Below are 21,101 nucleotides of genomic sequence, written 5' to 3' on the forward strand. Positions count from 1 at the left end.
CGGACTCCGCTTCGCTAATGTGTACAGATGTTTGAAGGCAAACCGGTAAACGCCTCCACACACCGCGAACACGTCTCCAGGCCCATGAGAAGGTTTTCACACTGACGGTTTTACAGCTGGTCCCGATTCAACCCAAGTACCCTCTGCTAGAGCGTTCCTCGGCTAAATCTGACACAGGGAGACAGATGACAACCAATAAAACACACACATCCTAGAATACAATGTCCACATAATTCCGTATAATAAAATTTCCACAACACTATGGAGCCACCCACCACCTTCTGTCAGTGACATGTGAACTGATATATCAAACAATGTGGTCAGTTTTCCCTGCTATCTTTTGTGAACTAAAAAGAATATCTCCCTATGTAATGGAGATAAGAAAAGTAGGAGGGGTCTATTGAAGAGCAGCCTAGGATGACAACACTGCTCTCTCCTTTGGTAGAGTAATTGAGCGTTATCACCCTTGGGACAGGTGGTGTATTACTGGCTGGACCACAAGGCAAAAATAAAGGAAGCAAAGCTTGAGAAAAGGAACTAATGCAATCACAACATATATGGATGATAAGCTTCATTTTTTTTGTTTTTAGGTTTAATATTAATTCATTATTAACACAATATGTAAGATGCGACTGACCCAGGTATATTCTGCTTCCTTTTAGGACTACCTGATTTGATTTTTTCCAAGAACGGAACAGGACATATGAAATGGCTAATGAATGCCTTTATGGTCTGGGTCCGAATTCACTATCCAGTTTCAATCACAGCCAATCCTAAATCAACAGTTACAGACATAAGTAAATATACACTTTCAGAGTGACTGCTTGGAGAGGAAATGTATGAAATGATGGAGGAATAGAAAGAACCCTATTATGAAGTGGCATAACAGATTTAAAGGAAGACGTTCAGGCACAATTCTTAGTCTTTGGGGCCCTAAGTCCATTCATTACAGGTTTCATATTTTTATAGGATCCGCTGTTACAGCTGCAGTGGATCCTATAGATACAGCTTTTATATGCTTTGCACCATCTAGAAGTATATGGAGAAGTTGTTTCAGCCCACGATACCAAAAGCTTAGCTGAAAAGCGGAGCTCAGTCATGTGTACGATGGAAGAAAATACCTACACTGAAGGTCCATGAAGCTGTGACCACTGGCAGAACTACCAGGATCGCAGCTGTCGCAATTGCGACCGGGCCCTGGCGTTCCGCCACTTGGGGGGGGCCAGCAACGAAGAAGAGGCCCCCCCCCCGAGAGAATGCCGCTCCTTCCTTCCACAGCATGTACGGGCAGCTGTGCAGCAGGGATGGGAGAGGCTGTCACCAGCAGAATATGCTGCACCCAGATGCTGGTGATATAGTGCTCACTTTTATTATAATGCATTGCTGGGACTTGTAGTGCCGCATAGCTGGTGGTATTCGGCATTGATGTATGATGATTATACATCAATGCAGAATTGCTCCAAATATGTAGGACTACAAGTCCCAGCAATGCATTATATTTTTAAGTAGGGATACACCAGTGCCAATACTGGGCATTTTCACGAGTACTTATACTCGTGAAAATGCAGAGAACGCTGATTTTGAATTTTCAGAGTTTTCCTACTTTAAATGTGCGCATTCCAACAGCAAATATAACTGTAAATTGAGCCATTTTAGAACCAGTCTGCAGATTGCATCTTACACATAAGTTCTGTGCATTTTATAATCATTCCAAATCTATTCATCTTCACATCTACAGATATAGGTATTGCCCTTGATAATTTCAAGTTAGGAGTATTGGATAATCACCAAAAAACGCCACCCTCAAACCAGTGAGGCAGTCAGCGCCAACAACTGAAGGAGTGCTTGACTGCTGCACTCGCTTTCACTTTCCGAAGACTGCGCGGAGGAGGAGAAGAAAGTGCCTGGGGGTGGGGACAGCCCCCTGCTGTCTTTCATTCAGCAGCAGAGCCGTGAAAATGGATGGCCGGAGACTGGTGCCAGGACCCCCAGGGGAGGCAGGGAGAGCCTGAGCTCACCTAGACCAGAGGCTCCCCGGGAGCTGCTATCCGAGTGCTAAAGGTGAGGGGCTGGGTGGAGCGCTGTGGGATGGGGACTGATCACTGCCAGTCCAAGCACTGACAGCACAGCAGTGATCTCCGGCTACAGGTGTATTACTGGCAGTCGTGTGTAATAGATCCCTGCACACAGCTATTGAGATCCCCACGATCTATTATATATACATGTGTGCTGGGATCTATTGTATATACATGTGTGCAGGGATCTATTGTATATACATGTGTGTGGGGATCTATTATCTATCTAATAGATCCCAGCACACAGGTATATATAATCAGAGGCATAACTAGAAACCTCAGGGCCCCGGTGCAAGAAACCATGAAGGGCCCCCTGGCGAGGCAATGTTCCCCTTACTGGGGACGGGCGCTCTTCTTCCTTTCCACCCCCTCACAAGTGGCAGAACGCCAGGGCTCAGTGGAACATGTGACCTCTGCAACCCCAGTAATTCTGCCAGTGATGTGTATGAAAAACATGTAGAAGACATATAGAATCCAGTAGGGTGTCCCAGTTGTCTCCATAAAAAAAATGACACTGGGAATTTATTAAAACTGAAGCAGACAGAATCTGGAGCAGTTGTCCATAGTAACCAATCAACTTCTCTCTTTCATTTTCAAATCTTAACTGAACAAACTAAAGATAGAAGCTGATTGGTTACTATGGGCAACTGCTCCAGATTCTGTCTGTTCCCCCCACAGTATCATTTTGTATGCACTTACGGTAAGATGAAGTTGACAGCCCTTTAGCAGTGCAGCCACCGACCTGAGGATTGTCTGATGTCCACAGAGTGATGTAACCACTATGAGAGGACCGGGAAAGAATCCTCCTCTGCTCCGTGCCCGTAATTCTACCATCACCATCTGGCCAGCAGAGCTGCTCTCCCCATTCAAATTTCACGACATTGCAGCCTAGGGCACGCCCACAGCTTCAGAAAACCCCGCCCAGTACATCACGCAGCTTGCGCACTCCACACCACTACAACATGGGCAAGCCACGCCCACACCCCCTCTTCAAAATGTCTCTGGCTGCTCAGTCTTTCACTCAGGTGGACCTGTCTCCCCTTCAGCAGGTCACCCCCGTCTTTTGAAATGTCGGATGCGGGGCCCTCTTATGCCTTTCAGCCCCCCCCCACCCAAGTGGCGGAACACCAGGTCCCGGTCGCATATGCGACCGTTGCGACCCTGGTAGTTCCGCCAGTGTATATAATAAAATCACAGCACACAGGTATATACAGTATATGTGTGGGGATCTATTATATATATATAATAGATCCCAGGCAGGTTGAATCTTGATATATCTATCAAGATTCAACCTCCCACTGATTTCATGGGGGTTCACAAAAAAGTTAGTAACTGGGGGAGTTCACCCTTCACTAGTTGCCCCCCACTCAGACTCTCCAATGGAATAGAAAAGGCTGGCCACTGCATCTAACCCAGTTGGCACAGGTAGGATTTTGGTTATCAAAATTTTCAAACACTCATAACTGAGTCGAGTTATGAATGATGAATCCAAATGTAAGAGTATTGGTGGCCACTATTAAACACCAAACACTGTTAGACCAAACAATGGTGGCCACTTTACACATAGCAAAATTAGTACCAACATAAAAAGACCCAAATATTTTATCATACAGCAAGCATGTTTGAAGTCTAACATTTTCTCTCTGCACAACCAGGCTTTTGCAGAATGCTTTATGATTGTGCACTGCACGGGATAGGAGCTATGAGGCATTACACTTTTCAAGATTTTAAAGATTGGAATACACACATTATTTTATATTCTATAGGAGAACTTTACACCTAAGCCTGTGTTAATTGGAATGCAGATGCACCAGCTGGTGTCCAGTGGGAAACACACACTAAGGGGGTTATTCACAAAGTGTAATAATAATCCACCCAGTGCTTATGGATCTCAACTGCGGATCGTATGGCGCAGCCCACTCGGATTAGTATGTGGTTCAGGATTGGGACACTACTATAACCCTCTTAGAGGTGGCGAGGGGGCGCAGCTCCCACAAACATTATACACCACAGAGTAAATTAAAAAGTAAACCCACTGTATTCCTGGCATACAGGGTTTTACATTAGTAAGAGATCCCAATGTATTAATCTCATACATGCGTCTCTAAGGTGTTGGTAGAAAGTTTGTATACGTCAAGCACAAATGGTAGCAGTAATGTAAAGTAGACAGCAATATGTGCACACTATGACAGGCTGGTTAAGTGTATTGAAACTGGTAAGTTGTAGTAATAAATTGTGACAGTAGGTGGCAGTGCACAATGGCTTATGAGCAAGTCAATGAGTAAGCCTCTAATCTACTACTTGTGGTTGTGATGAAGCGGTGTCCTCACAGTCCTCACTGGGGAGATGGAAGACTGGTCACAGCTTCCTGCAGAGCTTTGCAGGCAGTGCCAACTGAGGCAATAGGCGGCTTCACAGGAACGGAGTAGTTCATCACAGGGGGGAGCGATTGCTCCACCTACAGTCTCCTTGACTGAACGCCGAGCAATTGATCTCCCTCGCTCTTAACGAGGGTGCCTGCGTCCAGTGGGCGGAGCCGCGATCGGCGGCCCCCGTGAACTCTGCGACGAGGAGTGACGTCGCTGCTTGAGGAGGGGCAGGGATCTGTGGACGAGACGCTGCCGCTGGGTAAGACCCTGACAGTACCCCCTCCCCAAGGAACCCCTACTAGGGGTTCTTGGAGGACCCGGCTTCAGAGGATAACGTAGACGGAATTGACGGAGGAACCGAGGTGCGTGCACATCTTTTGCTGCCTCCCAAGTGTCATCTTGAGGACCATAGTTTTTCCACCGGATGAGGTATTGCAGAGTATTTCGACTCCTTCTAGAGTCCAGAATCTGTTGGACTAGGAATTCCTCTTCGCCCTCTACATCCATGGGGGGAAGAACTGGGGGCACCCGGTTAGGAAGGACGTTTCTGTTATAGGGCTTGAGAAGAGAGACATGGAAAACCGGGTGGACCCCAAGAGATGGAGGCAAAGTAAGGCGTACTGTCACGGTGTTAAGAACCTTTTCGATGGGATATGGACCAGTGAACAATCGACTAAGCTTCTTGGTAGGCGTTCTCATTTTCAAGTGCCTTGTGGACAGCCAGACCACATCCCCAATCTTATAGAGCGGTGGTTCTTGTCTCCTGAGATCATAGAAGTGCTTCTGCCTCTCCTGAGCCTTTTGTAGATTGGTTTTGAGGAGATCACGGGTTTGTAGGATGTGGGTCAGGAAGTCCTGAGTGGCAGGATTGTTCGTGCGAACAAGGGAGGATGGCAGGGGGTTAAGATGGAAGCCTTAATTGGTGAAGAACGGAGACGACTGGGAGGAGGAGCTGATCGAATTGTTGTAGGAGAATTCCGCCAGTGGGAGTAGCTCCAACCAATCGTCCTGTAAATATGAGCAATGGCAGTGCAGGTATTGTTCGAGGCATTGATTTACTCTTACGGTCTGCACGTTAGTTTGGGGGTGGTAGGCACTGGAAAGTCTATCATCAATCCCTAAGGACTTACACAGTGCCTTCCAGAACCTTGAAACAAATTGGGTTCCACGATCAGAAACAATCTGGGTAGGTACTCCATGTAATCTGACAATGTGATTTAGGAATGCTACTGCGGTTTCCTGTGCAGTAGATAACTTACGTAGGGGTACAAAGTGCGCCATCTTCGTTAAGCGATCCACAGCCACGAGAATAGTGTTGTGATTCTGCGATAGTGGTAGTTCCACAATAAAGTCCAGACAGACCACCTCCCATGGGTTGGAGGATATGGGAAGATTGATCAGCATACCATAGGGTCTGGCCTTATCGTGCTTACAGGTGGCACAAGTCTCACAAGTGGAGATAAATTCTCTCATTGATTCATCCATTTTGGGCCACCAGAAATACCGTTTGATCAAATCTGTGGTCTTATGTACTCCCGGATGCCCCGCAAGGGGTGCATCATGGAGAAGTTTAAGGATCTCCACCTGCAAGCAAGAAGGTATGTAAAGTTTAGACCCGTTATACAGGAACCCCTCCTGGTCTTTCCTTAAGTTGGATGGTGTAACTCCCTCAGTAGCTCTTAACCCTTCTAAAAGTTGTTGTTTCACTACTTGCGAGAAATTCTTTATAAATTTCCTGTAAAAGTTTGAGTATCCCAAGAACCTCTGCAAGGCTTTCCTGGAGTGAGGAATCGGCCACTTCAGAACACAATCAACCTTTGCAGTAGCCATCTTAATTCCTTCTGAAGAGATAACATATACTAAGAATAGAATGGTATGCGTTTGAACGTGCACTTTTTGAGTTTGGCGTATCAGTTATGAACGCATAAACGCGATAACACCCATCGGACAAGTCTTCTATGCTGTTCCAGGTTGTCTGAGTATATTAAGATGTCATCTAAATAGATGACTACACAAACATCTAAAAGATCTCTGAATATGTAATTTATGAACCTTTCAAATGTAGCTGGGACGTTGCATAGCCCGAAGGGCATGACGTTATGTTCGAACAATCTGTATCGGGTCCTGAAGGCAGTCTTCCACTCATCTCCTGCCCTAATTCTTATGAGATTGTATGCCCCCCTTGAGATCTAATTTGGTGTAGACTTGAAAGAAGATCTAAGGCGTTCTATAAGTTCTGGAATCAATGGAAGAGGGTACTGTTTTTTTACCGTGATCTGGTTCAGGTCACGGTAGTCAATAATAGGTCGGAGACTGAGGTCTTTGTTGCGTACAAAGAACATACCGGCACCTGCGGGTGACGTTGATGGTTGGATAAATCCCTTTATGAGGTTCTCTTCAAGATGATTCTTTAAATGGAAAAGTTCTGGTTCCGACAATGGATAAATCCTCCCCACAGGAAGGGTGCCACCGGGTATTATATCGATGGGACAATCATAACCGCGATGAGGTGGTAAGGCTCCGGAATCAATCATGGCCTCCACATGAATGCGGTTTTGCTCCCACTGTAATGTTAGAGATAAAAACATGTAATTTGCGGGGGTAGTATTGCTAGGAATGCATTTGCTGACAGAAGAGGTCTTACCCTCCAGCATCTTCCGAATTAGGGGGCATTCATCAACCGCATGCTCTGAGGAGGCACAGTACATGCATAACTTCTGTGTTCGTCTGTGCAGCCTTTCTGTAGCAGACAGGTGACCTCTGATAGTTCTTATCTCAATAGGTTCATCTGTGGCCTCGCGAGTCGCCTTACGAGGTGTGAAGGAAATTCCTGTGGCTCGTTCCGCTCTTCTCTCTCTAAGGCGCCGGTCAATAGAAATTGCTAACTGGATGAGGGCATCCAGAGTGGACAGGAGGTCAGATCGGGCCAATTCGTCCTTCAAGGCGTCAGAAAGGCCCAACCGGAACTGGTTTCTCAAGCTGATATCGTTCCACTCTGTTTCTCTAGTCCAGCGTTTGAATTCCGCAATGTAATCCTCTACTGGGCGTTTGCCCTGCTTCAGACTGCGAATTGCCATTTCAGCTGTGAGCTGCTTGCTGGGGTTCTCATATATAGCAACGACAATGCTAGAAGAAATTCCTGGAAGGAATATAGGATCGGATCCTCCTGCTCGAGGTACGTGTTTGCCCACGCACGAGGTTCACCACAGAGGTAAGAGATCAGGGTTCTTACTTTAACTCCATCGTTGGGGTAAGTTTTTGGTTTTAAGGCGAACATGAGCTTGCAGGAGCTGATGAAGTCTCTGTACGACCGGCGATCACCCGAGAACAAGTCAGGAGGGCTTCGGTTCTGGGCCTTCCTTTTGGGTGGCTTCCTTGGACAATTTGTCCGATATGAATGTGCGCAATTTTTGGTTCTCCAGATGGAGGTTGGCGACTGTTTTGGATAATTCGTCAACTCTCTGGGTGAGTCCTATGATGTGGGCGGTAAGATCCGCTGGCTCCATTTTATGTGGTTCAGTCAATCTGTAATAATCCACCCAGTGCTTATGGATCTCAACTGCGGATAATATGGCACAGCCCACTCGGATTAGTAGGTGGTTCAGAATGGGGACACTACTATGACCCTCTTAGAGGTGACGAGGGGGCGCTAATCTAGCCTCTAATCTACTACCTGCGGTTGTGATGGAGCGGTCTAAGATGGTGGCGATGTCACAGTCCTCACTGGGAGATGGAAGACTGGTCACAGCTTCCTGCAGAGCTTTGTAGGCAGTGCCAACTGAGGGCAATAGGCGGCTTCACAGGAACTGAGTAGTTCAGCACAGGGGGGAGCAATTGCTCCACGTCCAGTCTCTATGACTGAACGGCAAGCAATTGAATCTCCCTCGCTCTTAATGAGGGAGCCTGCGTCCAGTGGGTGGAGCGGCGATCGGCGGCCCCTGTGAACTCTGCGACGAGGAGTGACGCCGCTGCTGGAGGAGGGGCCGGGATCTGCGGACGCCGCTGCTGGGTATTACCCTGACACAAAGCTGCCAAAGGCAGCCGAGTGAATAACCCAGCCGAAGTGAAGGGTTATTCACTCTGGCTCAGTACGGCTGATTTCAGCCATATATCGCCTGCCTTCGGTCAGCCTAACATGCTCTGCATGTTCCGCTGAGCTGAAGTGCAGAAGGACTTCGACTCAGCCGATCCAACATCTGGATCGGCTGAGCCGAAGCTCCAGCAGCTCACTCGCTGCCGTTCGCCCCTATTCTCACAGGGGCCGAACAGCAGTGAGTGAATAGCCTTTGTGGTACTGAGCAGAATAGAAAATCAATGAAAAGAGTAAAAAAAAGTTAAAAAAAATATTTTTAAAAATGTTAATAAATATTAATTTAAAAAAAAATTGGGCGGAACTAGCAGTGACAGCTAGCTCCACCCAACTGTTTCCTATTGGCCGGCACCACGGCCTTCGTTTGCTGTACGGGCTATAGTGACTGAAGAGAGCCAAAGGATCAGCTGAAGCTACGGTTGAATCCTTCGGCTCCTACATGAATAACCCCCTAAATCTAAATGACCCCCCACTGTGGGGTAAGTTAACGATCAGCTGATCACTGACTGCTTGTAACCGCTCTCCATCCTGACTTGCTGTCACAGGAAGCTGAGCATTCCCCGCCCTGCTCAACCCCCTGACAGTTTCTCTCCTCCCCGCTGGACGCTGCGCTGTGTCAGAGGGGACACAAAGCAGCGGCCAGCGAGGAGGAGAGAAACTTGGGATGCACCGCAATTTCGACCGAAAGATGGTACTTTCTGCATTTTGTGCCATTTTCGTCCGATATGTTTTGGCGGATGAAATGTCGGTGCTGGTGCATCCCTAGATTAAACATTTGGCCTCCCTTCAACATTGTATTGTTAAATTCATGGTAGACTTGTACTGTGATTTTCAACATGTTTATAAAAATAGGATCCAGGCCTACTTACTCTTGGCTGGATAATGACAGTTGTAAGCACCCTGTCACTATAATAGGATTTTTCCCAACCCTGTAACTGTCACTGTCACTTGGACAGCATGGTCTGTTGAAGAAAGTGGAAAAAGAACAGATCTACTGGTCAACAGGTTACAAACCTACAGTATGTTACAGGAGGACTCAGAAAAACAAAAACATTTTCTGTCAATACTAATGACAGGCTCAGGGGCGGACTGGGCCGGGGAGCAGGGTGGCAATTGCCCCACGGGCCTCTCTGTTGCCTCTAATGAACGGCCCCCATCGGCGCAAACACTCTGCTACTTCAGCGGCCAAAGAGGAGACCATGTTGTTCGGCTGCCAGTGCCTTCCCGAATGCCCGTGTCACTGTCTGATCGGGCTCGTCGCGGCTACGGCAGCTCCCTTCGCCCACTTCTGCTGCTATGGGCTGGGAGGGAGACTGCCCACCTACGATTGGCTGTGGAGTGCTGTGCGGGACCTGAAGGGAGGACACCACGAGGAGGCTGCTGGAGCATTCATCTCGGAACTTCCAGGCAAACACGCTGCGCCCCGCTCCCCCTCCAACTACCAGGAGAGAAGAAGAAGAGTCACAGTAAGTCCCTGTTTTTTCTGTGTGACCTTGCACTTCCTTACTGACCTCTCCCTTACACTACTGTACTGTTATCATTGACTTCTGCACTGCGTCACACCCTGACCTCTGCGTCACACCCTGACCACTGCGCCTTGCGTCACACCCTGACCCCTGCGCTCTGCGTCACACCCTGACCACTGAGCTCTGCGTCACTCCCTGACCACTGCACTCTGTGTCACTCCCTGACCTCTGCGTCACACCCTGGCCACTGCGCTCTGCGTCACACCCTGACCACTGCACTCTGCGTCACACACTGACCATTGCGCTCTGCGTCACACCCTGACCTCAGCGCTCTGCGTCACATCTGCGCTTGGCGTCACACCCTGACTACTCAGTTTGGTGTCACACCCTGACCACTGCTCTCTGTGTCACACCGTGACCACTGAGTCACGGTAAGTCCCTGTTTTTTCTGTGTGACCTTTGCGCTTCCTTACTGACCTCTCACCTGTCCATTACACCTCTGTACTGTTATCACTGACTTCTGAACTGCGTCACACCCGGACCTCTGCGCCACACCCTGACCTCTGCGCTCTGCGTCACACCCTGACCTCTGCATCACACCCTGACCCCTGCGCTCTGTGTCACACCGATCCCTGCGCTCTGCGTCACACCCTGAGCACTGCGCCTTGCGTCACACCCTGACCACTATGCTCTGCGCCACACCCTGACCACTGGGCTCTGCGTCACTGCATCACTCCCTGACCTCTGTGTCACACCCTAACCACTGAGCTCTGCGTCACACCCTGACCACTTTGCTCTGCGTCATACCCTGACCACTTTGCTCTGCGTCACACCCTGACCACTTTGCTCTGCGTCACACCCTGGCCTCTGCGACACACCCTGACCTCAGTGTTCTGCGCCACATCCTGACCTATGCGTTCGGCGTCACACCCTGACCACTTTGCTCTGCGTCACACCCTGACCTCTGCGACACACCCTGACCTCAGTGTTCTGCGCCACATCCTGACCTATGCATTCGGCGTCACACCCTGACCACTGCGCCTTGCGTCACACCCTGACCACTGCGCTCTGTGTCACACCCTGACCTCTGCTCCGCGTCACACCCTGACCTCTGCACTCTGCGTCACACCCTGACCTCTGCGCTCTGCGTCACACCCCGACCTCTGCACATCCTGACCTATGCATAGCCTCGCCTCACCCCGTGACCACCGTCACACCCTGACCTCAGTGCTCTGCGCCACATCCTGACCTATGCATTCGGCGTCACACCCTGACCACTGCGCCTTGCGTCACACCCTGACCACTGTCACACCCTGGCCTCTGCGACACACCCTGACCTCAGTGTTCTGAGTGTCCACTTTGCTCTGCGTCACACCCTGGCCCTCAGATCTGCTATGCGGCTGCCTATGATTGTGGGCTCCTGATGGCCAGCTCCACTGAGTTCTCATTGTCATGGTAACCAGGGGAAGCTGAACAGTCATTGCAACTGGCCGAAGCCAGCCGTGAGCTCCGCCCAGCTGTCAGTTGCAATGCTGTCGGCCGTTAGCCTGCTTCGGGTTTCACTTCGGCTCAGTTGAGCATAAGCATATGCCTTCGGCTCGACTGAACAGCTCAGCCAGCTTCGGGAGCTGTAAGGGCTATAGTGAATAGCCCGTACAGCAGCCCTTCAGTTCTACTGAACCAAAGAGCTCAGGCAGCCGAAGGATCAGCCGGAGCTACATCAGCACTGACGGAGAGATATGTTAAAATTAAAAAAAAAAAAAATCAAATAAAGTAGATCACTATAAAAATTAACCCCTTATGGTGATTATCTGCAGTTAAGCTACAGATTTTTTTTGCACCCTAAATAGTTAATTTTTTTGTTTTACCCTCTCATGACATACAGAGTACTCCTTTATCACTGAGGGGGTTATTCACTAAGCTGCCGAAGGGGGGCCGAGTCACTGCACCATGGGCCTCTGGGTTGCACTTGCCCCCTGGGTCAAAAGTTGCCAGTCAGCCCCTGGACAGGCTGCATCATGTAGTAGTCTTTGGGGCACTTGAGCTTGACATGAACTCACAAGCTTGCCTATACTAGCAGCCCACCATAAAGGGTGGATTCTTCCAAAATCTCTGAACCCCAAAATTCCTGAAGGGCCGGTAAGTGGTTTTGCTATGGGAGTCCACCACTGCTTAGCAGAACATGAACGTTATGTGTTCTTCTGATGACTGACTCAAGTGGCCTGGCCAAAAAAAAGCCAGAAGTATAAACCATTTTGCCCAAACCACCTCCTAATGCTGGCCACGCATGCATGCAATCATAAATTGTTAATCACATATTCATTATTTTTATTCAATCTCTTGATCAAAAAATAAAAACTAATTCACAAAAAAATGATGAGCAGCTTCTTTTTTTATTAAAATTAAAACCTCAATTTAGAAGATATTCATAATATTGCACAATCATACTGATATGTGTATGGCCAGTATAACACACTCTCATACAATATATAAAAGATTAACAGTGAAAAAGAGAACCCACTTCCATAAACTCTTTATTGTGGATTTTATTTTTAAATAAAATACTTGTTTTCACTTGTTTTTATGCTTTGTTGCATCTGCTAATCTCCGGCAGCCTCATTGTAGCCACTTCCTGTCTACATGCATTTACTCCAGCGAAGGTTGCATAATCTTTCTCAGGGTAAGTTTCCTGCTGGTAACAAAAGTAGGCCATGCTTGTACAATGCATGCTGAAACAGTGACTTGTATTCTCCATCAAAAGCATGTGTGACAGGCAGGGGCGGACTGACAACACATGGGCCCCCGGGTAATATAAGATTATGGGGCCCCCTTGTGCTCCGCTCATATAAAAGCCCCACCCACCCTCAAGATCCACCCACATATACATTGTTGTATTACAGAATTAGTTCTCCACAATATTTTCAAAATAGCAGTCTATTCTCTAAAAGTTGAACTTAATTGCAGGGGAATTGGTAGGAGAATTGTAAAATCTAGACCAATGTAGGCGATTTGGAAAGTGAGCTATTTTGACGTAGATTCTTCAGTTCTGCCAGTTATCCTTGGTACATTTCCTGAGAACTAGTTAGAGAATTGACAGGGGAACTGAATAATCTAGACCTTAGACCAGGGCTCAAAATGTCAAGTCCTGAGCTACTAGCCAGGCCTTAAAAGTTACTCGCCACCAGTCGCCCCACCTAACCCCTACACTGCCCCGGACTTAACTCCGCCAAGGATGTCATCGAGGAACCCGCCGGAGGAACCAGAGATGGGACACTACCACCACGGCGATCGTTCCCTTGTGTTCTCTCTTCTCTTTGGCCGCTCTGTAGCTACAGCGGCCGATGAGAAGAGAGAACAGAAGTGAGCAATTGCCGCAGCGGTAGTGTCCCATCTCTGGTCCCGCCGGCGGCGCTCCTCGATGAGATTCCACTGGCCAATTGCGAGGGGGCGAGTGGAAATTTTGAGGCCTGCGTTAGACCATAACCAATTCACTGCAGATCACAAACAGGTCCCTGTGTGTGTTTTTAAGCAGCCACAGCTCAAACCTCACTCCTGTGATAGACATATATAACTTTAATAACTTTTAATAGAAATTAGCTAACTAAACCTGAGATTGTAGTCCATCATGGGAGCAAGCTTGAAACAGTAGCTACGTTACAGCATACACAGGGACCATGGGGAACAAAAGTAGCCACCCTCCAGAGGGAAGGACAGTGTCTGCACCCATTCAGAGATCATTTAAGGATCTACAGCCGAGTGATACACAAATAAGATACATTTTTGTTAATAGTTAAGGTACTTGAATGTAAGTTGGTTTCAATTTGCAGTAGCCAATAGCAAGCTGGCTATTGCACCCACCCTCTGCTGCTGTCAATCAGCAGAGGAGGACCTGATGGAGAACTTCAGGTCAACCTCTGCTGATTGACAGCAGCATGGGCGGGTGCAATAGCTAGTCTGCTATTGGCTATTGAAATAGCCAATAGCAATCTTGCTATTCATTCCTATGCCGTGTTTTTTTGTTTTGTTTTTTGTCGAGAAAAAAAAGCAGTGAAAGATTTACTCTGCTAGGTAGAGCAAAGTAAACTTTTGCAGGAGAAAATGTTTCTCTCCCGGTTGTCCGGGAGCCGCTATAGATAGATAGATAGATAGATAGATAGATAGATAGATAGAAATACAACTATTCCCTACTGTTATTTGAACAGCAGGAACTATATAATATGAATTTATATTTTACACATAGACTGCAGGGGACACTGCTGCTTAATGTCACACTGGAGTAAAACCTCTGGGAAGAAAAACATATGGAAAAGCATAGCTGTATTTTATATGAAGCAGAGACATTTTTTCCTTATAAATTCTCATTTATTCAGCGCTGTGTAACTTAATTTTATAGAACATTTTATAAAGTATTTTGAAGGTGCTATGGCATTACCACATTAACATGTAATTTAATGTAACGTTCTTATTTTAATAGCTTAAACTCTTGGACCAAAATATTATGAGAAAAAAAAAGAAAACAAATTAATTGTAATAACATAACTGCTTGTTATCTATGTATCTAAGAGACTAAGTAGTTGTTAAGTGTAGTGGTATTATATATGTTCTAATTAACAAAAAAAAAGATTAGTAATGTTTATGTTGTAATTCCCCCTAGGTTCAAGTAAGGTTAATGCAGACCCTTTGCCTCTTTAAATGACATAATTTGATGTTTTGGTCCTACAGAAATGTTTCACATAGAGTTTGACTCACGTTAATGGAAAGGTTAAAGATTTTTTTTTATTTCAAGAAATATATCGCACTTAAATTAGTTTAGACAGGATGACATCAGAGAGTAATTAAATTGGTTTTGGTTGGAATTCCGGTTGCAATTCCTGAGTTCAGGTTTATAAAAGATTTCAGAGCACCTGCAAGACTCTGTGTGTGTGAAATATTTTCACTGGAAAGGATTCAAATCTTTAAAAAAAAGGGTTTTACACAGAGGCAGCATTACGCCATTCTTCCTCCTTGGAAAAAAAACTCTCAGATTTAAACAAGACTCCTTCAAGTATTCAGACAGTTTTCAAGCAGAAAAGCAGGAGGTAAACTTCACCTTTCAGGAGCACGTTCTTCACAGCTGCTCGGCGGAGAACATAGATTACAGCTGAATTCATGTTAGTTTCCACTATGGGACTGGAGAACGACATTAAGCAAACAGATTTAAAGAGGAAACTAAGAAGAAAGTTGTTCCTGCTAGCATTGGTTTTTAATTTGTTTCATGTTGCTGTATGCCAATTTGGTGGACCCTTTGCTTTTTCTTTCTTCTGTGATGTTCAAAGGAAAATCAGAAGATGAAAATACTGAGATTTATCCATTTACTACTTTGGTATCTTACTTGGGACTACCTAAGTCTTGTCCCTTTGGTGTTGGGCCTTTCTGAACAAGGACACACTCACCCAGGACCTAAACTAGAGGTTCCATTTGCAGGAGGGAAAGAGAAGACTCCTTTATTGAAGGCCAACACAACTAGGTCAGGAAATATTGGCCATGGAGTAGGTGCTGCAAAAGCTAGGAGCAAGAATACAGTTGCCCAGACCAGAGTTCTCCTAATTAAAAATGATGAGGCAAAGAAGGAATCTCTGAAAAGACCCACTCTTGAAACAAAGAATGGCAACACTGAGAATAAGCATCCTGGGGAGAAAAATGTGAATACAAGGCCATTACTACTTGGTGGAAAGGCCTCTACCAAAGTTGTCAATGTCCATGCAGATTCTGCTGGATTTAAACCTAAAAAATCTACAAACCCAATTACAGAGAGACAACAAAAAGACACTTTTAAGCACCCCCTTATTACTCCTCATGAGTATATGTTATCACTGTACCGAGCTCTATCTGATGCTGAAAGGAAAGGTGTGAATGGAAGCCTGAAACTTGAGGCAGGCTTAGCTAACACTATCACCAGTTTTATAGACAAAGGTCAAGGTAAGACTATGCCAGCTCCAGTAGGGGCTTTAAAAATTGTCAAAAACAATGTATTGGCTGCAACCTATACCAGGCTTTTGAAAACTAAATTTCATGAAAAAAGTAGAGGCCTTTTTTTGTGGAATACAAGTCTAATACAAACTTTACTTTTTATTGCACAGTTCATTATATTAAAACTAATTTAAATACGAAATTAATTTGGTTTGGTTGGTTATTAGGTTACTTTCTTGTAACATAATTATTTTGGAATACTGCAGGGGAAAAAAATGTGTACATCAAATTTTGCATATTTGTGTAACATCTTTCAAAAACATTTCTCCTATTTTTGCTTTGTACTTTTTTCTTATTTCTATTTTTTTCAATGTTTTTTGTATGATGCGATCATCTTTTCTAACACTTTTGATTATGCAAGTTTTTGTTATGTATGTGTGTTTTTAATGGTGCATCAGCACTATCTATCTATCTATCCATCTATTGAAGTTTTTTTGTGATCAAATTATCACTATCAGTTTTATTATTCGGAAATTAGTAGAAATATTAATTTGCTTGCTTTTATAAAGTTTACCAAACGCTAACATGAAAGTAAAATGGTTCACTAAGTTGATTGTATTTGTTTTCAATTTAGAGTTGCAAGGTTATTCAGCACAGAAACCCTATGTGACTGTATCGTTTGACAGAAATCCTCTGTGCGCCAAATGAAAATAAACAATTTGTCTGCGCCTCTGATGTAACAGACTCAGCAGCGAAAATGTTTCAGGAACAGACAAAACATTGTTCTAAGGGATTGAAGAGAAGGGTTTCTAAATTGCAACCTACATTTTGGCTTTCTGCTTCATGTGAACTGGCTAAGGAAGGCACTTAAATTACATGTTGGTTTAACATAAGAGGGTTTTAATTAGACTTGTGTGCAGAGAAGTAGAGGTTACAGGAAATTAACAGACCATGAATACGTTTGGGATTTTGATATTTGTGGAGGCGATATTTTTTATAACTGATTTCCTATCTAGTTGTCTCGTAATATAAGAGTACATGCTGTTAGTATCAAAAGCAATATGTCACAAAGCAAAACACCTGTTGTGATTACTCTGATGGAAGCAGCCACCTGAGTTTTGTGTCTTTTTATTATTATTCACATTATACAGGATTTATATGGCGCCATCAGTTTGTGCAGCACTTTACAACATATGGGGAGACAATACAATACAATACCATAGAAAAGAAATAGAAGCACTCTTCTCATGAGAGCTTACAATCTACAAGGAGGGGCAAGTGATACAGAAGGTAATAACTGTGGGGGATGAGCTGATTGAAGGAGTAGTTGTACAATTTGTAAGAGGGGGTGGAATAGTAAGTCTCAGAAAGTACAACTAATCCTTTTCACACTGGGTCATTACTCTTGAACTAGTGTCGAACTTATGAATTAGGAATGACTGCTTCCATCGGAGCCTAACCACACAAATGCTTTCCTTTGATGCAGAGTCATTTAAGCCATAACATTCAATCTAATGTAAAACAACAGGCTGCAATAAAGTAATTTAAACATCAGATTTTTTAATTGCAAAAAATTGTATGTGTTTTTGAAAATGGTGATTAGCTCTTTTTACATCCCAAGCGAGTTGTAAACAAGACAGAAAGTTTTTAATTCCTTAGTAATTTCAGTCTCAATCTCTTGTTAGGCCTTGGTGCCCTTTAAAGTACTGAGCTATTGTGATGGGTATGTTGAAAGACTAAGCAGAGGTACTTTCAGCAATGCATTGTATATTGTATTTTATAAACACCTGTAGCTTATAAAGCACCCAGAACTTTGGATCCTGCAGTGTAGTAAATCATGTGAATTTCCCCATTATAAAAGCCCTTGATCATAGTAGTGAAAACAAGCAAACAGATTCCGTAAGATCTGTGCCTCGAGTGTAGAGTAGATTGATGTTCCAATAACAGAACCTGATGACCATAAAGGCAATGTGTCCGTATGCTAATTAATGTACTCAATATCATGGGGGAACACTTTCTAGATCATGTACCTAGCCAGCTGTCAATGGAAATCATTATAAAATAATACGTAAAATATTAAAGTGCTCAAATTAACATTTACCTACATGTTTTATAGTGTTTAAGGGGCTTATCAGTTAAACTGAACTCAGGAGATAAACCCTAAAACTGCATTCAAGTACCTTAACTATTAACAAAAATGTAGCCTATTTGTGTATCACTCGGCTGTATATCTGAAATCATCTCTGAATTCCTGCTGACACTGTCCTTCCTTCTGGAGGGTGGCTACTTTTGTTCCCCGTGATAGACTATAATTGCAATACAAATGAGTAAACTAAATGTGAGATTGTAGTTCATCATGGGAGTGAGTTTGGAGGGGTGACTACTTTACAACACACACAGGAACCATGGGGAACAAAAGTAGCCACCCTCTAGAAGGAAGGACAGTGTCAGCATGAATTCAAAGATGATGTGAAGACCTACAGCTGAGTGGTACACAAATAAGCTAAATTTTTTGTTAATAGGGAGGGTACTTGAATGTATTTTTAAGATTTAACTCCTGAGTTTAGTGTCACATTAAGAAAAGGTTGTGACAGTGATGCATAAAACTGACTTTCGGTTTATGAGGCACCCACTATGTTAGTTTTAGTGGCTCTTCAATAGCTGCAGGGTAGCAATGGAAGATTAAGTTGTCCTTTGTATGCATGTAAATGCATTGAAACGTGGATTTTTTCTTTCTTTCTTTCTTTCTTTCTTTCTTTCTTATGTGTTTGCATGTACTCTATGGGGGTGATTTACTAACCTAAACACACACACGCATTTTTACACAGCAAAACGTATTTATCAACCAAACACAAAGTATTTGCTATGCGGCTTAGTCACATATCGTTGAAATAAAAAGACAACTTGGTTCTAAGCATGCAGTTTATTATCCCACAATGTCTATCAAATTCATCACAAATGTATCTAAGCAGTTACAGGGATGTCAAAAACAACACACAAATGCAGTACATTGGAAACCTGCGTGACTGTCTTGTGTACTTGCAAGTATGGTTGTAGGCATCTTGTCTCAAGAGATGATACTGATGTTTTCTGCAGCTTAGTTGCCTATGAGAATACATATTACCATATGTATTTTGGAGCTGTAATACAGTCGAATTCTGGAATGGAAGGCTATATTGCAGGCTTTAAATGAAAAGGATGATCGGATGAGGAAGAGACTTTCCCGTGTTTAGGGTGGTTTAGTCTTTTTCATTGCACACTCTGTCTTTGTGTTGCCTTTGCGACTCCAGATTGTACCCTTTGGTGCTAGGCATCTTAGATTTCTGCCTCCTTGTTTTATGGCTGGTGCCACATTCTAAAAAGTAGGAGACGTTTAGAGGGGTTTCAATTCACTTAGCTGCATTAAAACCACAAGAGCATAGTCTTTTTGTTTAATGACTTTAAAAAATTAGGTGAAATAATAGTACAGAGACCTTTTTTTGGTAAACATTAGTATGATATAATCCAAGTTTATTTTAAAATGATTCGAGCTATAAAATTATATGATATACTCTTCTGCAATTATTAGAAACCAGGCATAATTTGTTATTTTAACTACATGTAATTTAGGCACTGACCAATCAAAGGCCTGGATTTCATTTTGTAAAAGAATGCATTTACATTTTTATAAACAGCATGTCATTTGATCATAATGTTGCATTAACTCGCCGCATCAAATTTTAAAACATAAGAAAATTTAACTTTTTATAGTTTTTACTTTTACTTTAATTTACTTTTTATAATTTACAAACAATAATTACTGTTAACTCTTTTTTCTTTTAAGATGAGCGACTGGCGGTAACAAGAAGACAAAAATATATTTTTGACATCAATGCACTCGAAAAAGATGGTTTGCTGGGGGCAGAACTGCGTATTCTAAGAAAAAAACCCACAGATGCCAAATTTCAGCTTTCTGGAAAGTTTTCCCAGATAAAGTTGTACATTTGCCCAGCAAATAAGAGGCCAGCTACTCTTTTGGACTCTCGGGCACTTAGTAACAGCGACACATCAAAGTGGGAAGTTTTTGATATTTGGAAACTTTTCAAAAACTTCAAAAACTCTGCTCATCTATGTTTTGAACTAGAGGTGTTGGAAAAGGGAAAGCCTGTTGACTTAAAGACTGTGGGTTTTAACAGAACTGGTCGTCCAACTAATGAGAAAGCAATATTTCTTGTCTTTGGTAGGACAAAGAAACGGGACTTGTTTTTTAATGAAATCAAAGCCAGGTCTGGCCAAGATGATAAAACTGTCTATGAGTATTTATTCAACCAAAGAAGGAAAAGAAGAGCCCCTTTTTTATCCAGAAAGAGGCCAAATAAAAATTCAAAAGCAAGATGTAGCAAGAAACCCCTTCACGTCAACTTCAAGGACATGGGGTGGGATGACTGGATTATTGCACCTTTGGAGTATGAGGCTTACCATTGTGAAGGACTTTGTGAATTTCCTCTTAGATCTCATCTAGAACCCACAAATCATGCAGTAATCCAAACACTGATGAATTCCATGGACCCAGAGTCTAGTCCCCCTACCTGCTGTGTTCCAACAAGGCTGAGCCCGATCAGTATTCTGTACATAGACTCTGCCAATAATGTGGTCTACAAGCAGTATGAAGACATGGTTGTTGAGTCTTGTGGCTGCAGGTAGTAACAGTTAATAAGGCATGTTGACCTAAAAGACTTAAAAGCAAAAAAAAAAAAACATTGGGTGCAAAGTTATAATGCACTTTTAAATATTACCACTGTACATAATGCAATATTTTAAAATCCATGGACTATGAACTTTTATGACATTGATAGACTTTTTGGGAGAACACTGCAACAACATGTATAAAATATGAATAGGAAATTAACCTAATAATTATAAACCAGAACAAGAGAATATATTTAGAGGTGACAATGCTAAAAGCTTAATCAATGGCAATGTATTTGTTTACTTTTTCTCAAAAGTGTAAATACTATACAAAGAAAAACACTTTCTAAATTGAACTTTAAGTGTTATCTTTGAAAGCTTATAATAAGAAACAAGTCTTAACCTATATTGGTGGCTGTGGTATACCATATATTACTGTATGCTAGAAAACAAATACATTTTGTGGCACCTTATTCAGGCCATT

At 43.8% G+C, this 21,101-nt stretch overlaps 1 protein-coding gene across 1 annotated transcript; it reads left to right on the forward strand.

Annotated features, from left to right (window-relative positions):
- The first annotated feature begins 15,327 nt into the window (after positions 1-15,327).
- On the forward strand, positions 15,328-20,632 carry GDF5 (growth differentiation factor 5). The gene is made up of 2 exons (XM_018573937.1): positions 15,328-15,958; positions 19,773-20,632. Exons 1-2 carry the CDS (start codon positions 15,328-15,330, stop codon positions 20,630-20,632), a joined length of 1,491 nt encoding a protein of 496 aa, XP_018429439.1.
- The last annotated feature ends 469 nt before the right edge of the window (positions 20,633-21,101 follow it).

This window comes from Nanorana parkeri, unplaced genomic scaffold, assembly GCF_000935625.1.
Source record: "Nanorana parkeri isolate BGI_ZX_2015 unplaced genomic scaffold, ASM93562v1 scaffold2628, whole genome shotgun sequence".
NCBI lineage: Eukaryota > Metazoa > Chordata > Amphibia > Anura > Dicroglossidae > Nanorana > Nanorana parkeri.